The sequence below is a fragment of the Pleurodeles waltl genome, chromosome 7, assembly GCF_031143425.1.
Source record: "Pleurodeles waltl isolate 20211129_DDA chromosome 7, aPleWal1.hap1.20221129, whole genome shotgun sequence".
Lineage (NCBI taxonomy): Eukaryota > Metazoa > Chordata > Amphibia > Caudata > Salamandridae > Pleurodeles > Pleurodeles waltl.
Genome location: NC_090446.1, coordinates 678,479,445 through 678,501,022, shown reverse-complemented (window position 1 = coordinate 678,501,022; position 21,578 = coordinate 678,479,445). Strand labels below are relative to the sequence as shown.

The 21,578-nt window shown below is 43.2% G+C and overlaps 1 protein-coding gene across 1 annotated transcript in view; it reads right to left on the bottom strand.

Moving 5' to 3' along the window:
• The window catches only part of PRELID2 (PRELI domain containing 2), a 176,802-nt gene extending 155,637 nt beyond the window's left edge, over nt 1-21,165 (bottom strand). The window contains exon 1 of the mRNA XM_069244690.1: nt 20,944-21,165. Coding sequence (XP_069100791.1) covers nt 20,944-21,018 — 75 coding nt within the window. The 5' untranslated portion in view covers nt 21,019-21,165. The remainder of the gene's footprint in view (nt 1-20,943) is intronic.
• Between the last annotated feature and the right edge of the window lie 413 nt (nt 21,166-21,578).

Here is a 21,578-nt window from a genome sequence, read left to right as displayed (position 1 = left end):
GACCGAGATCATCGTCTTCAGCCCCAACAGGTCAGCATGGGACGACTCCTGGTGGCCTGCCACTCTGGGGTCGTCCCCAACGCCCACCACCCAATTGCGCAACCTCGGCTTCATACTGGACTCTTCGCTCTCCATGACCCAGCAAGTCAACGCCATCTCGTCCTTCAAACACTCGTGCTTCAACACCCTTCAAATGCTCCGCAAGACCTTCAGGTGGATTCCTGTGGAAACCAGAAGAACAGTCACCCACACCCTCATCAGCAGCAGACTGGACTACGGAAACGCCCTCTACACGGGAACAACAGCCAAACTCTAGACAAAACTCCAGCGCATCCAGAACGCCTCAGCACATCTCATCCTCAACCTTCCAAGCCACAAACACATCTCAGCCCACCTCAGAGACCTCCACTGGCTACCCATCAACAAAAGGATCGTCTCCAAACTCCTAATCCATGCTCACAAAGCTCTCCACGACACCGGACCGGTCTACCTCAACAATCATCTCAGCTTCCACAACCCGACACGTCAGCTCCGCCAACCTCACCCTTCAGGAAGTGCCTCAAGACCTGGCTCTTTGAGCTGTAGCACCCCCCCCCCCCCACCCCCAGCGCCTTGAGACCCTTCTGGGTGATTGATTGAAAGCTGGTTCAGGATCGGATCCTTCTGACGTAAATCCTTAGGTGTACCTTCAGGGTGGCCACAAGCTGCAGGATGTTGCCAGTTTTAAGGATTGCAATGGTATTACTATCTACGACATTAATGATTCTTTCAAAAGGTTGGTGAACATTGTCTCCCACACATCCCTACCTAGAAACATGGCCTGTTTATCAGTGGAGCTCATCTGAAGCACTAGGAACATGTTGAAACCCACTGAAGGGTAATCTTGAGCCCCAGTGGGACAATGGGAAATGTAAGAAGGGGTGAACACTAGTGAGGTAAATCTGTAGTTTTAACGAGAGAAAAGCTCGAATTAACTTACAGGAACTCTCGATCTGAAATTAGTCAAACAGGAAGCTTTGAATTTGGGTTATTAAGCAAAGATTTCAAATGAGAAACGTATTTGTTTTATAGCCAAGACATGCTCTAACTCTCTTAAACTACATGAGGTTAATGTAAAATTATAAAGACAACAAAACCAAATAATTGGTAAAAGGTGGCAGGTAAAAAGGTAGCAAAGGGTCAACGTGGTTCCGAAAAAGCAATCTTGGGAGCATAACATCAAAATCTACAGGATCACGGCTCCCAAACATCAGATGGCACTTTAGGATCACTTCATTTTGTACTTGTGTCAAACCGAACAATAGGGCGAATGGAAAGACTCAGCCAAACACTGGAGTGCCTTGTACAGGGCATGGCCAGCTTCTAGGTCAACTATCACAGATGAACAAACCTCGTACAACAAAAGTAAAGCCTCTTCAATCAATGTAAGTGAACTGCTAATCGTGACTTACGATCACACAAGAGTTTGAATGAAGTCATGGCATTTTGAGAAGCATGCTCAATATGCATGAGAGATGGATGACTATTCCTCAGCACCTTTTCAGTTGGGGAGGTCCCCAGAATTGTTTTTACAAGTCTTTTCTCACGTCCAGTATAATTCATAAGTTGCAGGCATTTTTCTTTTTCTATGTCAGGACCGGTGACTCAGATAATGCTTCTCTTTCTTTACTGTAATTTTAACTGCAACCAATCACATTAACATGAGAAAAAACTACATCCCACATGAACTCAAGTTCACATGGTTCAATCACCAACAATACAGCCCTTTAAAAGCCTATTGCTGAGACTCCTATGGTGTGTAAACTGATGAGGGACATTTGTTTCTGTAAAGCCTCAGCCTAAATATTTCTCTTTTTGTGATGTGCATTTTTCCTACTTCATCCTGTCCGTAAAAAAAGAGGAGGTCAAGATGGTGGCAGTGGTTCTTAAAGGGCTGTATTGTTGGTGATTGGACCATGTGACATGTGCACTTGCGTTTTTGGGGATGTGTTTTTTTTCTTAATGTGACTGGCTGCTGTTAAAATTACAGTAAAGAAAGAGAAGCATAATCCTAGCCTCTGTGTCCTTAATAGAACTGAAAATTCTTGTTTGGAGCTAACTCTTCCTATCTCCAAAGGCATTAATTACCAGACCTGCCAACTCACATAGTGCCACCATCTGCCACATTATTTCAGCTCCCTTCACACGGATTCTCAGTGAGGAGCCCAAATCACATGGTGGCAGAAACAATTAGCTGGAAAGCACTGCAGAGACTGGATTTCCTTCTCGTCTTTTGAGGCTACTAGCAGGGAATACCCATTAAGGGGTGCGAAAACACCCCAGGACATAACCAGCAGCCTCTACAAACTCTTCTTATTTTTTTTTGGTGGAAGGAGGAGGTCCATGGGGGCAGTGGGCAAAGGCAGACGGCACCGCTCGGGACATTCTTGGCATACAGCCCCGCCCCTCCAGGACCACGCCCACTCCTTACACTGCTGAGTTTGCTCTCAGTCTTCATTACAATTTTCTAGTTACCACATATAAGCTATCTTCGGCAGGTAGCAAACTTTTCAGTTTTTTTTTTATTCCAATTTATGAGTGTCCGCATAATGGATTTAGGATTAATCCTGCATGGTTTCATAGGTACTCTAGGGCACCTGACCAACTGTGGCATTTAGAGGCAATAGAGAAAAGGTGTTCGGGAGTGTGTAGTTTACCTTTAAAAATCTACTTGTCCAGCCAACAGGTTGCTTCATAAATCTGCTTGTCCTATAAAATAAATCAATTTGTCACTTTGGTGCTTTCTGGTGCTACGGCAAATTATGGAAACAATCCCATTACATTCAAGCTCTGATAATAGCTTCTCTGATTATGGCAGGGCTCATACTATTGTAGGGTTGAAAAACTTGCAATTTCCTGATATTGCCACCTTTCTACAGATCTACATACTGAGGCTGGAGATAGCAGTAAGCAATAGTTCCAGGGTCGGAATGCCGTTCTGAGTCTGTCTGTTCAAACCTTCTAACTTGCATGTTTTAGAGGTTTTCACCAGCTCTTCTTTAATCTTTTCCCATACTGAGAAAAGTTGGAAATCTACTCCTGACAAGGACATAAGTAAAACATCTTCCAGGGTTGGAAAAAAAGTGGTTGGAGGGAAAGTGAATTTGTGAATGCTCAACAGATTTTCACATGAACAAATTTACACATACATATTTGATTGGGTTACAATGCAGTTCACAAATATTTTCTAGAAGTACAATTTCCTGGCCCACTTCTGTAAATTCTTGTGAATTCATGAAAGTTGTAAAAGTGCCCTCATGGAAGGGCGTGTAGTATCAGTGCACTTTTGTGACTTTAAGAATTATGCCTCTAATTAGGTATGGCGTTAACCAAGACCTTTTGTTTTTGTTACAATTCTAGCTCTCTATGTTTCGGCTGGCTTCTCTGAGAGTGACAGCTTTCTGCCCTTTCACAAGGAACATTTTGGCACACAAAGTAGTTTTGTTTAGTGTCAGGCACTACTGTGGCAAAGAGTGCTTTTTGAGATCATTTTTTTTTTCCGTTTTTGCCAGTGTTGATGGTAAGGGCCCTGCAGCTCTCACAACAATAAAAGTTTACTAAATCCATTTAAAAACAAGCCACGCTTTGACAAAACCAAAGCCTGACCACCATGCTATGTCAGTGCTTGTTTATTTTCAAATTTCCTATAATCTTGTTGAAACTGGTTACACTGATTTTCCATTGTGAATAATATTTTTGGAACTAGCAAGCATTAACACATTTTACTAAATTATATTTCAAAGAAATAGTACATAAAATGTCACAGTAGTTTATCAAAATATTTTTTCTTAGTTGCATCTTTTGTGAACATTTTATTTTGAAAGCAAAGTAATCACAATCTTCCTTTCAAGCATCTGCTAATATTTGCATCTAACCAGGCAGCATTCTGGAAGACTTATACCTGGCATCAAATTGTTAAACGTTTCAAACATGTGTACACATTTTTATGCTGGAACCACTGTCAATACTGCATGCTGAGCTCACAGCATTTCCTCAGAGCGCGGACCCTAATATTAAAGACTTTGCCTTAAGGAACCATAAATACAAGTATGAACAGAATTATTACCTTAACTGCCTACAATGCCCTTCCCTGATCAATAATGTGGTACTGTAAACTGGCAAAGAGTTTGTGCTGCAGAGGTCCAAAGGAATAATCCCAAGGACAAATAAACATAAAAACGTTTTGTCCTTGACCTCAATGAATATGTCCTGTACATCAATAGCAATCCCCTGAGTCAAATGAGAGCTTATCAGAAACAGCATGCCCATCAGGATCTCACAAATCCGGATCAAACTTAAAGTGTCCTACACAGTCAGGGAATTCTGACAATTCACCTTAGACGCTAGTTGCCTCAAGGCCTTCTTCTCTCAACTGTCAGCAACCTTATTTATTAAGAAACGTAGTTAGGTATGATCACATAAACCTGTGTCTTCAGGAACTTGGCACATATCTCAGCATAAGCTGAGATGCCCCCAGTAACACTAAATTATGAGTCATTTTAGGGGGATACCGGTACAAACACTCCTATCAGGGTTTCCTGCAGCTGGTGACCTCTATCCTACTCTGGCCAATTCCTCACTCCTGCTCTTTCTCCCTCCAGTTCTCAATCCCTCCATTTTCATCAGCACCACATTCAGCATCCTACTGACATCAAAGGTGCCTCAGCTCAGATGGCACTGGAACATTGTGAACAACATTACACATAAGCTGCTGTCACACAGAGAAAAATACAAAGAAAAATGCCTGAGAGAAAGGCCACCTCTAATCAGTGAACAGCTTGACGCTGCAGTGAACAGTGCCTATTTCAAACAAAACTGACACAATATGCCTGCTAAGAGATTTACTCCAGCTAAAACGGCAACTAAGATGCAAGCACCAGATTTGACATCCTCCTAAATACCAAATAAAAATGACCCCTGCCTAAAACCAAATTAAATCCCGGCACTGTTGTTCCTTCATAACAAAAAGAGATGGCATGATGCAGAAATGTAGAATGCATTTAAAACATGTATAGTGAAATTTTACTCATCAACATGAAGCTAGTAAGATAGTGCAAAAATGTACTGGAAGCATGCTAATTTAAGTTACTTAAAAAAAAAAAACATTCTAGTTTAGTGTATAGATGTGAGGACCTCCAAGACCTGGGTTGGTCACTCGTTTTAGCTTAGTTTTCCAGTTCATGTATATTCATATTTTTTCATTTTAGCAAGGCTGCTTTTTTAGTGATGGATTTTATCACTCTGCTTTTATTCTAGGAAAGCGAGGAACAAGCTGCTCGTTAGCCTTTACACAACATACAATCAGTTCTTTCTGTCCAAGGCTATGGAACATGGTACAGAATGTGCTAGCTTGTCTTGCCTACTCAGGAGACAACTTTTATCACCTAGACACAGCAATTGTATGGGAACTGTATTTCCAATGGGGTTTGGTTTATTATGTAAATCGTGCACTAAAGTTGTGCGACGTGCAGCTCGGTTGGTGCTGATCGGCCAGCTTCCCAAAAAGACCTACCATCTACACCACAGGCCAATTCCTGACCCGGTTCCAGGGATAGAGCTGGAGCTAAACCCTTAGGTTGGGCCAGGCAGAGGGTTACAACCACTACGCTCTCAAAATAGACATATGGTTAGGTAGGAACATGTAGCACATCTAGAACCACAAACATAATGGATGGATTGTTTATCTTTTTTACCATGTTTGTAATGCAGATTACCTTGCCATGGTTCATCTGCACAATTATCACAGCTAATTCTTTATATGGTAGATTGCAATTGTTTCAAAAAACATATTATAAACTTATTCTGCATCTTTTTGTCTCACCTTGATCTGCATACGAAATAGAATGAAGGGGTATGATCTGCTTCCACAACTTCCTTGGGGAGTCAGAGTGCCATGTTCAGGCCTCTATAATGAGGGGGTGTGCAACCCCCTCCGCGACCCTTAACTGGTCCCAGAGAACCCATCCCCTGTGGGCGGTTCTAAAAAAAAAAAAAGGGGAGAGGCAGCTGTGTGGCCCCCTCCCCAAGTCTTAAAGGGCTCGAGGACCCAATTCACCAAGCCAAATACAATTAAACAGAGCAAGAGGGCATACAGTCTCCCTCCTCGCATCTTAATAGGCCCCAGGACCAAATTCCCTGGGCCCAAATACAACAGAAAGGGGGGAAGGGGCCTTGCAGGCCCCCTTCCCGAGCTTTATTAGGCCTAGGGATCTAATCCCCCAGGGGCACCAATGGGCAACACATTAAGTCGGCATTGCTTCCGCTCAGATGGAACACCTATTTATGTTGCTCCCTTCAGGCAGGAGCAATCTGTTGTTCTGTTTGCCTGCCCGCATCAGTGTCGGTAGGGAAACAGATCACAAGCCTGCTCCCAGCCGACAGGAGCATTTTTAAAGCTTTTATTGGTTGGAAGCAGTCTCAGTGCTTGCTCCCATTTGGCAGTAGATTTAAAAACACTCCAGCCAGTCAGGAACAAACACATTTCTCTGCCTGCTGTAGTGCTGGCAGGGAAACTAGGGCGCCCTGGGGGTTCACTACCTGGGACACAGTAAGTGGGCCAGCCCCTGCGATAAGGTTCCCATGGCTCAAGCCTCCTCTCTCTTTACTTAAACTGTCAACCCTGGGGGATGGGGTTCCCCTGGCCTTTTTAAGGCTCGGGGAGGGGGGGCTGCATGCCCCCTTCCACTTATTAAAGGCACGGGGTCCCTGGGGCCAAATACGGCTCGGGGAGAGGGGAGCGTGAGCCCCCATCTAACATTTAACTATATTGGGCCCCAGGGATGGGATTCTCAGTACTGAAAACAGCTTGGGAAAGGGGGACATACACCCCACTCCCCTTAAATATAACCGGCCCCAGGGGATGGGGTCCCAGGGGCCCTAAATGGGCTTGTGGGCCCCCTGACACCTCCCACCCCATATACATTATTAAATGGTGTCTGTTTTTGTATTTTTTTGGCCACAATCCTGCATGACTCTTGTGGGAATCGCAGAACAATTTGCCATTTTTTTTATTTTATTTTACCCTGGGGGTGATTAGGGAGGGATGGTGGGGGGTTTGGTTTCCCTCTCGATCCCGCCATGAGGCCTAGGGAAGCAGGGTATCCCTACCTAGCCCCTTATATCATTTTTTTAATAAAGAAAGGTCAGGACAGGGAACAAAGTTATGCTGCTGGCAGCCAATCAGAGCTCTTGCTCCCATAGGAGTCTGACTCCTGAGGCGGGAGCAAATTGTTCAAGGGTAAAAAAGCTCCCAAGGCCAAAGAGAACACTCTATTTTTGAACTGGAGCTCACATGAGACTTTCGAGAGCCTCTTTTGGACCCAATCATCCAGATGTATAAATATATTTAAACCTTAATTTCTTAAAAACTACTCAACGGATTGACACCAAATCTCAGAAAGCGCAATCTGCAGACCAAGATTTAGCTTCCTGCCAAATTTAGTGTAATTTTGTTTAGCGTTTTTTGCAGTAGCGCTTCTTAAAGAAGTCAATAAAAAAAATTATGGGAAATTTGTGTTTTGAGATCCCCTTTTTCCTCGTTCCCTGCTCGACTGATCATCCCGAAACTTTCATGCACAAACTAGGCAATAAACAGCACTATTTTGGACAGTTTCATGGAGCTTTGTCAAACAGTGTCAAAGTTATTAGCAACATAAAAAAAACAATTCTTATGGAAACAACGAACTATAAATACCCAGTGGTGATTGATATATATAAATATATTATAGGAAGGGAGAGATATTCACTTTAAAAAACCAAAGGTTACGTGGATGTTATAGTTCGGCTCACGTTTGAAACTTATGAAACCATAGAAGTTCACCAGTTATAGTTAGAGTTACCTCAAGTAACTATAACTTGTGCCCTAAGGTAACTATAACTCACGCCCCCGGCCATGCACAGTTATCTGATCAATAATTTTACTGCATAGGATACAGTGACATTATCAATGATGTTATCAAAGATGTCGTTAGTGCCGTAATTTGTGGGGTAATTAGCAGTGCATGGTGAGGTCTTGAGTTATAGTTACCTTGGGGCGCAAGTTATAGTTACTTGAGGTGACTAACTGTAACTGGTGAATTTCTATGGTTTAGTGCACTTAAACTTTGAGCTTGACCATAACGTCCCTGTAACCTTCGTTTTTTTAAGTGAATTTCTATTCGTTATTTTAAATTCTATTTCCTAAATATAATGTCCATGTAATCTTTGTTTTTTTCTGTGAATTTTTATGTTTTTTTTTTATGTAACGTAATTTACATTACTATAGGTTAATCAAACCACTGCAGCGCACGGTCATCGGCCATGCACTGTGGCGGTTGGCCACAGGGCCTGGCCGCAACCACCACGGTGCAGCACGGTCTGTAGCCGTGTGCGGCGCCGGCTGGCCACAGGCCAACCCCCTACAGGCAGCCAACCTTGCACCATGCATGGCCTTTGCCCTTTGCGCAGAGAAGGTTGCCCGCAAGCCCCGGCCTGCAGCCAGACCCTACGACCAACGACCCTAACCACACAATCCCACGCTGTGCACAGCCCTTTGCCCGTGCACCGCAGGAGTGGGCAGCACCCTCTCTGGGTGTGAGAATAGGTGGGAGGGGATGTGTCTGGGGTGAGAGTGGCTGTGAAACTGTCTATTCGGGTGTAAGAGTGCATACATCAGTGTTTTAGCGTCAGTGTGTACGCGAGTCTGTGAGTGGATGCATGAGGGTGTCAGGGGGTGTGTGAATGAGTGGGTCTGTGCGTGGGTGCGTAACTGAGTGGGTGTGTGAGTGGGTGCTTGCGTGAGGGTCTGACTAGAGTTGTGAGTTGGAGCGTGAGGGTCTGACTGGCATTGTGAGTGGATGTCTGAGGGTCTGAGTTGGTGCACGAGGGTCTCAGTGGGTCTGCGAGTGGGTGCATAACTGCCTGAGTGTGTGAGTGGGTGCGTAAAGGTGTGAGTGGGAGAAAGATTGAAAGAGAGGGAAAGTAAGAGAGCGAGGGGGGAGAGAGATTTTTAGGCTTTGATATATGATATACTATGTGTCATTTTAAAGGAGTAAGATCAACTTTCAGTATGAGCGTTAAACATTTGTAGTTAAAAAAATAATAATAAAGGAGGGAAATGACCAGGAACACACCTGGTCTCGAACGCTCAGTGTAAAGGTCTACGACCTTCACACTTGAGCTATTCAGCTTATACATATATATCCCTTCAAGGTCTATCTTGGATTGTGGGGGCACCTCAAGGCCTCGCCTTCGGTCCCTGACTATATTTATTTATTCAATTTGTAAAATGCCCTTACCAGCTATCTGGGACCGTGTGGGGGAGGGGTGGGTGTCAAGGCGTCCCCGCGGTACCTGACTATATATTTTTTTTATGTATTTTGTAATATGCCCTTTTGGACTACCTGGGACCACTGGGAAGCCTCAAGGCGTCCCAGCGATCCCAGGCTATATTTTTTTAATTTATTTTGTAAAATGCCCTTACAGGCTTTTAACGGCAGCTGCCTGTTAGCTTGAGCAATGCTTTCATCGTCTTCCCTGCACACATAGCTGCATACATGGAACAAAGATGAAAACTCTGCTTTTTGACAGCAGGGCCTGTCTGACAGGTCTCACTGTCATACAGCTATGTCCCAGGGATGGGCACCCCAGGACATAGATGGAGCTGGCCCTAGGGGGTGGCGGTCCCCTGGGCCATCAGTGGCTCCATGAGAGAGACGTGGGCCATCCTCCAACGTGGAAGAAGCCTCAGAGAGTTGGTGACCCCCTTCACTTTCTTATTATAGCCCTGCGGAGGAGGTGGTCCACAGGTCTGCTTGGGGGGAGGCCGGGTGCCCCTGCGTATTAATTAATATAGTCCCAGAGAGGTGGCAGTCACCAGAGCTTGGGGGAGAGGTGGGGAGGCCGACTACCCTCCCCCACATCATTTAAATAGAGGTGGTCTTCCTCGGGCTGCAACAGGACCTTGTGGGCCCCCCACTGTAATCTTGATCATCGCCCCAGGGAGGAGGTGGTCCCCAGGACATCGGGAGGGACCCCGCATTATCATAAAAATGCCCCTGGGACTTGACCAATCAAGGGGTGTAAAAAAGACTTAGCATGGGAGCCTGCGCTTCATTTTCTTTTTTAATTTAGAGCAGATCCACTGAAACTCCTGCTGTAACTTTTTTTTTTTTTTTTAAAGCTTTTTAGCCCTGTGGAGGGGTGGGGGTGTTCCTTTGGGACCCCAGCACCAGAGCTTAGGGGTTAGGGTATCTGTAGTCCAGCCCCTTTTCTTTTTCTTTTTTACATTTTTGTATGGGACTCGGCTTTAGCCGAGTCCCAACATGGCTGACAACACTTCCTTGTTGAAGTCTTGTCAGCCCATCAGATCTCAGCACGAGATCGAGAGGGGTTGTGAATCCTTGGCGGCCCTATATAAACAAATTTGCATTTCCTTAAATTTCTCAAAAACTACTGAACTGGTTCAAACCAAATAAGACAAGCATTTTCAATGCAACGGGTCTCGCATTTGCTCGAGTTAGAGCTATTAGCGGTGTAAAGAAAAAAAAACGCAGTGCGTCGCGCTGCGTGGAAAATAAACTGATAAAGTAGTCTGGACTCCAGGCTCAAAACATCGAGCCTCGTATGTTTCTAGTAGTTTACCGGTGCTGTGTAGGCAGGCTAAACACCGGAAAATGCATGACGTATGCATGCCTTTCGCAAATGAAAGCAAGCGGATTTTAAAAGGCAAGCCCATGAATCAATGTAAGTGACTGACAAGCCATGGGCGTGGTTTGAAGTCCAAAGAGAGATTACTGAATGGACTGAGCGCTTTGCACTCGCCCATAAAAAAGGGCTCTTTCTGGACACTAAGCTGAATTGAATTTAATTGATTTATTTTGAATAAATATATTTTTCAGTGAATAATTTATGTTTTCATTGAGATACTTGATTTTGAATTTATCCCTACTGGATTCCTGTATTTGCTTTTCTTTCTGGACCAAAGGCTACCTTTTTGCCAAATTTGGAGTAATTCCATGCAGTAGTTTTGGCGTTATCGCTGTTCAAATTCCCTATGGAAAAATGAATGGGAAAAATGTGTTTTGGGACCCCACCCTTTTTCTTGGCCCCTCCCAGACAGATCACCACAAAACCTTCCATACAGCAGCTGATGTGAGCGTGAAAGTTTTTTGGAAAGTTTAGTGAAGTTTTGTGAAGCAGAGCCAAAGTCATTAGCAATAGAAACTAGGTCTTAACTATAACTATCAAGTGGCAACCATCACCAAGATATATATCTATATATATATCTATATATATAGATATATATAGACACACGCACACACAAACACACACCCTTCCTCTACAGCAGAGATATGAGCAAACTAGATGGGCTTCGTGTCCTTAATGGACATACAGATACATGTATATGTGTCACTATTGAACTGATAACAAGTACAAATGGTAACATAAATGGGCACAGTCTGTCACATTACAAAGATATAACTGAAGATGGGGTTTCAGCGAAACAAGAGCAACACTAAGGCTGTCAAAGTCGCCTTGCTCCTAATTGGCACGCAGTTCATTTCTCCTTGGCAACTGTCTAAGCCAACGCATGCCTGATCTTCATCAATTCACAGAAAGAAATGTGTGAAACTGGAGTGAAAACAGTAACCGACAATCAAAGAAGCTTAGCTTTTATTCCACTTAGAGTTGCGGCTCTGAGGGTATTGAGCGGACTTTAAACGCAGTAAAAGGATTAAAGTCTGAATAGAATTACAAACACTGTTTCAAACCCACTTAAGGTTTGATACTGGACTTTCCTGTGATCCCCTAGCACAGGGCAGGTGTAGTTTTTTTTTGTTTTTTCAGAAGTGCTTAATGGTGGGAGTTTGCCAATGGTAGATACACTATCCGAAGCCTAGGACGATAAAAGGATTTGTTGAGGGGATAGCCACGATCAGAAGGTGGGTCTCAGATTCCACAGTCGAAAAAATAACCCCTAGGGCATCTCTCAAAAGAAATCAGTTACACAGTGCAAACCAACAATTTACCTCTAAAAATGAAACAGTGCAACGTGTAATTCTACATTAAACCATTACAAATCACACTTCAAATCAAATTGCCCGAGTAGACCAGGCCTCTACGATAAAGAACATGTGTGGCAAATGGTCACATTCAAGGATACTACACACAGAAAGGTAGTCACTGTTCACTTGGAGACTTGTGGGATTTAATTTCTGTTTAGATTTAAAAGTGTTGATCAACAGTAGTCATTTACAATTTTAATGAGAAAGCTATGCCGTAAAGAACTACATTTTTCTGCCTTATGCTAACTAGGCCTGGATTCCATTTTAAAATGTAATGGCTGCAATATTATGATGTTCATGCTGTGTTTATATTTCGCTTTGGAAACCGCACACACCGTGTATTTTCTAATGACATGTTCTCGAAGAAATTCAGACGAAGAAATGTAATTATTTTTAAGGCTCTTTCTGTTCGCACACTTTGTCTGTGTTTATTTATGAGTTCTTTCATTGTTCGTGTAACTAGTTTGTTCTGATACATCAGATGACATAAGGCTAGAAGGGGCAAATCAATGTTCATGTAGTAGATTAGTGCTATGTTGGTGGGATTAAATGACGTTTTCTAATGCTGAAATGTGATTTGTTGTCATGTTGGTACTTTTTCCCACATCATGATGATAATGCAATTCCTATTACTTTCTACGGGGACATTTACTATAAAAGATCCTTGATTGTTGGGTGACATATCCTTTTGGGTCTCTACTTAGGATGCTGCTGGATTCTCTATCAATTTGCTGCACTTTTGGGATTTAGGCTATTTTGCAGATTTTGCTTATTTAAACTTTGTCAGTCTTTGTGGCAACTGAATACTATATTCTGCCACTAATTTATTGTGATTGCTGCTTTTTTACCTTACTGTATTGCAATTTAATATTTTTAAAAACGTAATTTTTTTATGACTGACCTCAAACTCCCTTTATGATTCCTTTTTTACTTATCAATTGTATTTTGAAAGGCTGTTTTGAATATTGTCTTTAGGGATACATTTCCTCATCCATTCTTGAGGACAACACCATCCCCAACCTCACGTATAGGTGCTACATTTATCATGCAGAACCTCTAACGCCCGCACACATAACACCATACTACATCTTAACGTGTTTGTTGAAAAAAGTGCCCAACCCCTTGTGTCACTCATGTCAACGGAATGTAGTCGCAGGCTCTCAACAGTGTCAGAGATTATACACGCATTCCCCTCTATCATTTTGTTGTTTATTGCAGGTCATGTTAAAACATCACCTGGGAGAGTGAGAGCTAGACATAAGATGACACACCCCAAAAACATTTAACACACTAGAACTAAATATTCCCATCACTACCACAATGCATTAAAATTAGCCCACAGTAAAAAAAAAACGATAGCTGATCAATCAGGATGTTTCTGCTAAATCTTGTCCATGGAGACCCTACAGCAATAATAGCTTATTCAGTCCCAGCCCACACATCAAGACACAGCTACTAAACTTTGACAACCCCCTACTTACTACAGTAGATACCAGCACCCCATTGAGCCACTGTTAAGCAAAAGCCAAACCAACGGCACCAATATACAACCAAGAGCTCATCAACAGAAAAACTGCTACAAAAACAAATCATTACCAAGACCTCAACACAGAGCATGATTAAAAGCTATCTAGTATTGCATCAACTGCATCAGCAACACATAGTGGTGCCCCACCATTCGCTTCAAGAAGAAATGTTTAACGATCATTAACTTCAAAAACATGACACATAAGATCTGACACACATGCCCACTACCAACATTCTCAGAATGATTAACAACCAACACAAAGCATCAACACAGTATACTTTCTATCACTGTCTGCTGACCCATTGATTCAACTGAATTCCCTTAAGGCTATATTGCATGAAGAAGACATCATCCTGTCATCATCTTTGAAGGAAACTGTCAAGGCAGCACTAATGCAATACCTGAAAATCATCAACGCATGCCTCCGGCCACACCAGAGACATCTTGCCTTCCATTATGTTAACAATGTAAATATCAACCTAACTGTATCATTGAGTAGTGTAGACTTATTTTATTTGAAAAGATTCTTCCTACATAATCCACAATCTGCCCAACTCTCTCCTTAACTGAATCTGCCATTGTGGGAAGATGGAAATTACACATTTCCTAAGGCACTGCAGTACATTAAAATATTAGGCCAATATTGGGTAGCAAAATCCGCCGGATTGAACTCAGTTCTTCTTTTAGAATAATTTCTTCATAAAGGATTACTAGCAGTATGGTTTCTAGGCCTACATCTGTAAACTCATGCGAATTCCTGACCTTCGATAAATGAGCACCTGTGCAAGGACTTCGGGGCATACTTTTGAACCTTTCTTTAGAAATCGGCCCCTTAATTTATTTTCACATTGCTTATAATGAAAATACTGTTTACTTGGAGAAACGATATTTGAAGTTACGCAGCAATATAACAAAACGTTTTCAAAGCTATCATTTTTATGTGTGCATATTATTTTGAAGACAAACGATCAACAATCTTAATTTCAGGCTTCTGCATATATTTGAATATAATCGAGGACCAATCTAGGAGCATTATAAGTAGATTCAAATTGTTACATTTGGCAATCACGTACACATTCTAGTACTGGAACCACTGTCAGTAATGGCAACTGAGCTCAAAGCACACTTCATTAGTGCACTCACTCTTATAGTAAAGAACTTGCACTAATTATTCCTACACACAAGTTTGAATAATGTATTCATATTGCTAAATGTCTTGCATTGATGCTTCATTTAGCCTTTTGTGAAAAACTGCCATCATACTTATGAGATAGTAAGGATGTTCTATGCAAGTTAGAGGATTTTAAGTGGGACAGTTTTGATTTATGGTTTGTTACCATGGATGTGGAGATCCTATATACTTGCATTGAGCTTAAACAAGGTTTGGAGGCCCTGACTTCTTCCTGTATTAACAGAGTGCTAGTCACTTTGAACATACTAGGATGGGGCTCGAGATGTCAGAGATAGTCATGACAATTAATGTATTTCTCCATGATGGGGGGTGTTTCCTTCAGAAATGCAGGACAGCGAATGGTTCGAAATTCATGCCATTGTACGCAAATCTGTTCATGGGCCTCTTTGAATGGGAACATGTATGGGGCTCTGGTGCGAGAGATTGGGTAGACAATGTCATTTTCATTAGGAGGTGTATCAATGATATTTTGATTCTATGGAATGGAAAAGAAAATTATCTCCTGCAATATTATGTATATTTAAATGGAAAAAGTTAAATGTTAGACTGTCCTTGAAATACCACAAGAATGAAATTGATTTTCTAGATTTGCATCTCTTTGTGCAGGACAGGACTATCCAGACTGATGTCTATGTTAAGTGTACAGCCTGTAATAGTGTACTCCATGCTTCATGGAGAGATATTTATGCTGGAATTAAATTATATGAAGGATTCCCTATATCAGTGTAACGATGGCGCCCTATCATATGGAGCCCTGAAGAAGTTCTTGAATAGGACAAAACGCACTGGCTACTTGATGAAGTTTTATAACAAAGGAAATTTAAATAAGGAATAAAGAATTCTTAAGGAAACAAAACCTTTTTGAGGACTCTGTCTCTTTTTATGGCTGAACTTGTACTTTTTCTTCATGGTGTCAAGAGAACTGGGGATAAGAATGGTGTCCCATGGGATGGGTTGTTTGTTTTGACTATCAATTCGTATATTTTGATAGCTTGTGCTGGAAGAGGTGCTTGGGCATTTTTTGTTTATATTGTTGAATAGGGCTTTATTCCGCAATCAGGGATGAGAAGGTCTGACCTCCTGATTCAGTGCACCAATGAGAATAGTTTACTTTTCCTACAGTGATAGCTGCGGCTTGTTGCCTGCCTCAGTCCTTTGTAAATAATGTAAAATATTAAACTATGGTGGTTCTCAATGTATCCTAATGCCAAAGCAACAACGGAGCAGAAATATAAATTGATAAATACTACATTTTTGTTAAACACTGGATCATGCGTGATCACACTATACAACTATGATTTTTTTTTTTTTTAAACAACCATCTTAGTCTTGAATTTGAGGAAGTGGTATGTTTTTGACATCAGTAAAAGGGAATACACATATTTGTATTCTCCCTGTTGTTCCTTTCTGTTTTCCTGACTTCTCTCTACTTTTCAGCCCACCTTTTCTCCCTGCTGTTTTCTCTTCTGTCCCATTCAGCTTGTATGTTTGTTGCCTCAGCTACCACAATTGCCCATTCTTGCGACCACACTGCATCTGTTATTCTGTGCTGAGCCCCACACATCACATTTCCCTAATGGAAATATGACTCAGTGACTTAAGGGATTGCTGCTGACAAAGGGAGTGGCCTGACATGAACCCTTTCATACCTTTCATCCTACCAGGATTGATGACTATAACTTAAAACTGGCTGGAATTAACATCCAGTTAATACAACTCTTTTAAAATGCAAAATCTGTGGGAATAAGCACTTAAGGGAAAAAAATACTGTTCAGTTCTGACTGCTCATCACAGTTTACATGCTGCTTTTATCACGTTCCCCTGGTTTATCTTTGGTTCAACAGTGCCTCCCATTCCTTCAGTGGTTTGCCTACTGTTTCCCGAGCTCAACTGTAGAGTCTTTAATGTTTGTTTAGTTATATTTTGGTTCAATTATGTTCATTTTGGTTTCAGGAAAGGAGAGGAATCAATGTAGATCTCAGATCCAACTTCTATTATTGATCCAGATCAAGGCGGGATCCAGTTACACATGCTGAATTTGTCCCGATGTAATTTGCAGACTGCAGGGCACATTCAGCAGTGACTGCACATTGTCTGATTTCCGATCTGAGTAGCAACCTATAGGCAGTCATGTTTTTTTTATTTTTACTCCAGCTAGGCCAACAACAAATACCTCATTCTAGGAAGTTTGCTCTGTATATACTATCTCAAAGTGAGAGATAGTGTGCACAGACTCCAAGAGTTCCCCTTTGAGGTGGATAGTGGCAAAATTAGATAATACTAATGCTCTATTTTGTGGTAGTGTGGTCGAGCAGTAGGCTTATCAGAGGGTAATGTTAAGCATTTGTTGTACACACAGGCAATAAATGACAACACACACTCAAAGACTTAATTCCAGGCCAATAGGTTTTTATATAGAAAAATATTATTTTAATAATTTTAGAACCACAATATTCAGAATTCAAGTAATTACATAACTTGTAAGGTACTTGGCATAGGTAAATATGGAACTTTGATTTAAAACAGTAATGTACACCATTTTGGCAAAAATGGCAATAAGCCATTTTAAAAGTGGGCACTGCAAAAATCAACAGTTCCTGGGGAGGGTAAGTATTGGTTAGTTTTGCAGTTAAGTAAAGCACTTACAAGTTTAGGCTCTGGGGCATAGGCAGCCCACTGTTCAAGTTAACCCGAAACACCCAGCACCAGCAACACAGGGATGGTCAGGTGCAGAGGTCAAAGTAGGGCCCAAATAGTATAGACACCTATGGAGAATAGGGGTGCTCCGGTTCCAGTCCGCTAGCAGGTAAGTACCTGCGTCCTTGGGGAGCAGACCAGGGGGGGGTTCACAAACAGGCACACAAGATACACCCTCAGCGGCACAGGGGCGGCCAGGTGCAGTGTGCAAAGTAGGTGTCAGGTTGTAGATAGAAATCAATGGAGAGTCCCGCGGGTCACTCTGGCAATGCAAGTAGGGCACAGGGGGGGCTTCTCGGGCCAGCCACTGACTGGGCAAGGATGAGGGCCGCCTGCTGGTCACTCCTGCACCAGTAGTTGGTTTCTCTTGGGCCTGGGGGCTGCGGGTGCAGTGCTTCTTCCAGGCGTCGGGTTCCTTTGTTACCGGGCAGTCGCGTTCAAGGGGAGCCTTCAGATTCTCTCTGCAGGCGTCGCTGTGGGGGTGCAGGGAGGTCATCTCAGGGTGTCCATGTTGTGGGAGTCGCCTGGGGGTCTTCTCTGCAGTGTTGGTTCTTCTGGACACAAGGCGGGGGGCGTCGGGTGCAGAGTGTTGGGGACTCACGCTTCCAGAGTGAGGCTGGAGTCCCTTTAAAGATGGTTGTTTCTTGGTTCCCTTGGCAAAGCCGCTGTCCACTGGAGTTTCTTTGGGCCATATGTCCGAACACTTTTTCCCATAGACACAGAATGGGTAAAAACCTTTGCTACATCTGGCCCTTGGTCCTTTGGGTGCAGGGAAGTCCTCTGCGTCCTCAAAGGTTGCTAGTCCCACTGGATGCGTTGCTGTACAAGTTCTTTGAGTCTGGAGACAGGCCGGTAGGGCTGGGACCAAGTCAGTGTCGTCTCCGTCGTCTCTGCAGGGCTTTCAGGTCAGCAGTTCTTCTTGTTGTTGTAGGTTGCAGGAATCTGATTTCCTGGGTTCAGGGTCGCCCCTAAATACTCAATTTAGGAGTGTGTTTAGGTCTGGGGGGCAGCAGCCAATGGCTACTGCCCTGGAGGGTGGCTACACCCTCTTGGTACCTCCTCCCTGTGGGGAGGGGGGCACATCCCTAATCCTATTGGGGGGAATCCTCCAAAACAAGATGGAGGATTTCCTAAGGCAGGGGTCACCTCAGCTCAGGACACCTTAGGGGCTGTCCTGACTGGAGGGTGACTCCTCCTTGTTTTTCTCATTATCTCCTCCGGACTTGCCGCGAAAAGTGGGGGCTGTGTCCAGAGGGGCGGGCATCTCCACTAGCTGGAGTGCGATGGGGCGCTATAAGACCAGGCTTGAACCTTTGAGGCTCACCGCCAGGTGTTACAGTTCCTGCAGGGGGAGGTGTGAAGCACCTCCACCCAGTACAGCATTTGTTCCTGGCCACAGAGTGACAAAGGCACTCAGCCCATGTGGCCGGAAACCCGGCTGGATGTGGCAGGCTGGCAGAAACTGGTCAGCCTAGCACTAGTAGTTGGACTGGTATACAGGGAGCATCTCTAAGATGCCCTCTGTGTGCATTTCTCAATAAATCCCACACTGGCATCAGTTGTGCTGAGAAGTTTGATACCAGACATCCCAGTATTCAGTGTCGCCGTTATGGAACTGCGGAGTTCGTGTTTGACAAACTCCCAGACCATATACCCTTCATGGCTACCCTGCACTTACAATGTCTAAGAATTGGCTTAGATACCGCAGGGGCATAGTGTTCATGCAACTATGCCCTCACCTGTGGTATAGTGCACCCTGCCTTAGGGCGGTAAGGCCTGCTAGAGGGGTGACTTACCTATGCCACAGGCAGTGGGTTGTGGGCATGGCACTCTGATGAAAGTGCCATGTTGGCTTATTCTTTCTCCCCACCAGCACACACAATCTATGAGGCAGTGTGCATGTGCTGAGTGAAGGGTCCCCAGGGTGGCATAATACATGCTGCAGCCCTTAGAGACGTTCCCTGGTCACAGGGCCCTTGGTACCAGGGGTACCATTTACAAGGGACTTATCTGTGTGCCAGGGCTGTGCCAATTGTGGAGACAAAGGTACAGTTTAGGGAAAGAACACTGGTGCTGGGGCCTGGTTAGCGGGGTCCCAGCACACTTTCAATCATAACTAGCATCAACAAAAGGCAAAAGGTTAGAGAGTAACCATGCTCAAGCGTTATCCTTGTTGAAAGCTAACTGCAGCTGAAGACGTAGATGTCTACACAATGAAGAGAATCAAAGGCACACTGCTTGTTATCACTTCAGAAGTTCTGATGATATTTAGAAGCAGGTTCTTGACTTTGTTCAACCCCTATATATAAAAGATATGCATGCACTGTAAGATGTATTTGTAAGATTGGTCTGTATGAGTAATTACACAAATAATTAAATAGCACTTACTAATTTATTTTTTATTGTATTCTTTTATAGCAGTGCTCATTCCAACATTAGAGTGACAGAGCACTTTACATCCCACACACATATTATACAAAGGCAATAAAACTTTCAATTGCTTAAATTAATGTCCAGGAAATGTTGCATAAGGCAACGACGGTTTCAAGATCTAGTTGTCCCACGTTAACCATTCTAGTAGTCATTATATGTTAAGAGCACATAGTCATGAAAAACACAAAGTCAGGATTAAAATCATAACCCAGTGGTTGGGGAGGTCTGTGCCAACAATAGGACCTCTGTGTCAAAATTAGCAGTCCACTTACCTATCCACATCTGTGATCTGATTGCTACACAATATGGTTTGCAGCAGGCACATTAACCACCTATGCTACTTTAAGGGTCGAAATTGTGACAGAAATCTTTCCAGCCAGTGCATTAATCACCAGAGTTAGCTTACTATTATTATTCTTCCTTAAAAACTGCGGTCACACAAACATTTCTGCAGTAGGTGCCTTACCCGTTAAGATACTCTAACATTCAACATCTTTGTGGCCAATTAAGTAAGCCAGAACAGATGTCATATTTGTTACCTACTTTTTTGCAGGAGTTTTAAAATAATAAATATTTACGTTGCGAGTCAGACTCTTTCCCCTCGTAGCTCCACTCCTTTCCACTGCCACACCTTGACCTCCAAATGTATGGGTTCACACAGTATTTTTTTCATTTTCCGCAGTGCCTGAATTTCCATTTCCTCCCTTCCACCTCCCCCCACCTTACTCATACTCCCCGCTGTTCCCTCAGTTTTTCTTGTTGTTCCATTAAACTCTTTCTAAACTGCCCCTGCGGATCCCTTCTTTTCACACACACTTCCATCGTCGCGCCATCAGTCTTAATTTCTGTGTTGCTCCCTTCTAAAGTTACATAATGAGTGTTCCCTTCTTTCACTATAGTGCTATCCTTTCGTTCTGTTTTTGTTTCCCAGCTGTTCATCCCCCACTAGCTGATACGTTCCTGTTTCTTCCGCTATCTTTCAGATACTGGCACACCCCTTTAATGCGTACCTTGTTCAGGTAGCTGTTCACCACGTGCTCGAACGGATAGGGATACATCTTCTTCAAGTCCACAGTAATGCCCATTGCCGAGCACAGTGGATACCCCCGCTGTTCACTTAGCCTAGTGCACGCTGTTAGTCCCGCACTAGTCCGAAAAAGTCAAGCTACTGCCGACTCCACACCTCTCGCTGCCAACCGAGAGACCACCTCACAGGGCGATCATAGACATCGAAGACGACCGTCCGCGTATGCCAAAAGCAGAATTATTCCAATAGACTAGAGTTGAATTTCTGATAGGTAAACTACAGCCAGTCACATATCACTAAGTAAATGCAATGTTTCTAAATACTTTAAATAATTATGTCGAACTTTGAGGAACTTATAAACTACGTGACATACAAACTTCGCAAGTAAATGATAATCATTGTGGGCGCCCCTTTTACTTTCTTGGTTATGTTCTATTTATATCAAGGACATTCAATACGTGATTATTCCTGCTTAAAATCTTATTCCCCCCCTTTCACCCCCCGTTACAGCGAGTCTTCTTACTTCCACGGGAGAGTTGAACCAGTTTCAAGATGGCCGCCTTTTTAAAGCTGTCATCTGGCGAGCACACATACGAATATTTAGTGATCTTTCCCTTC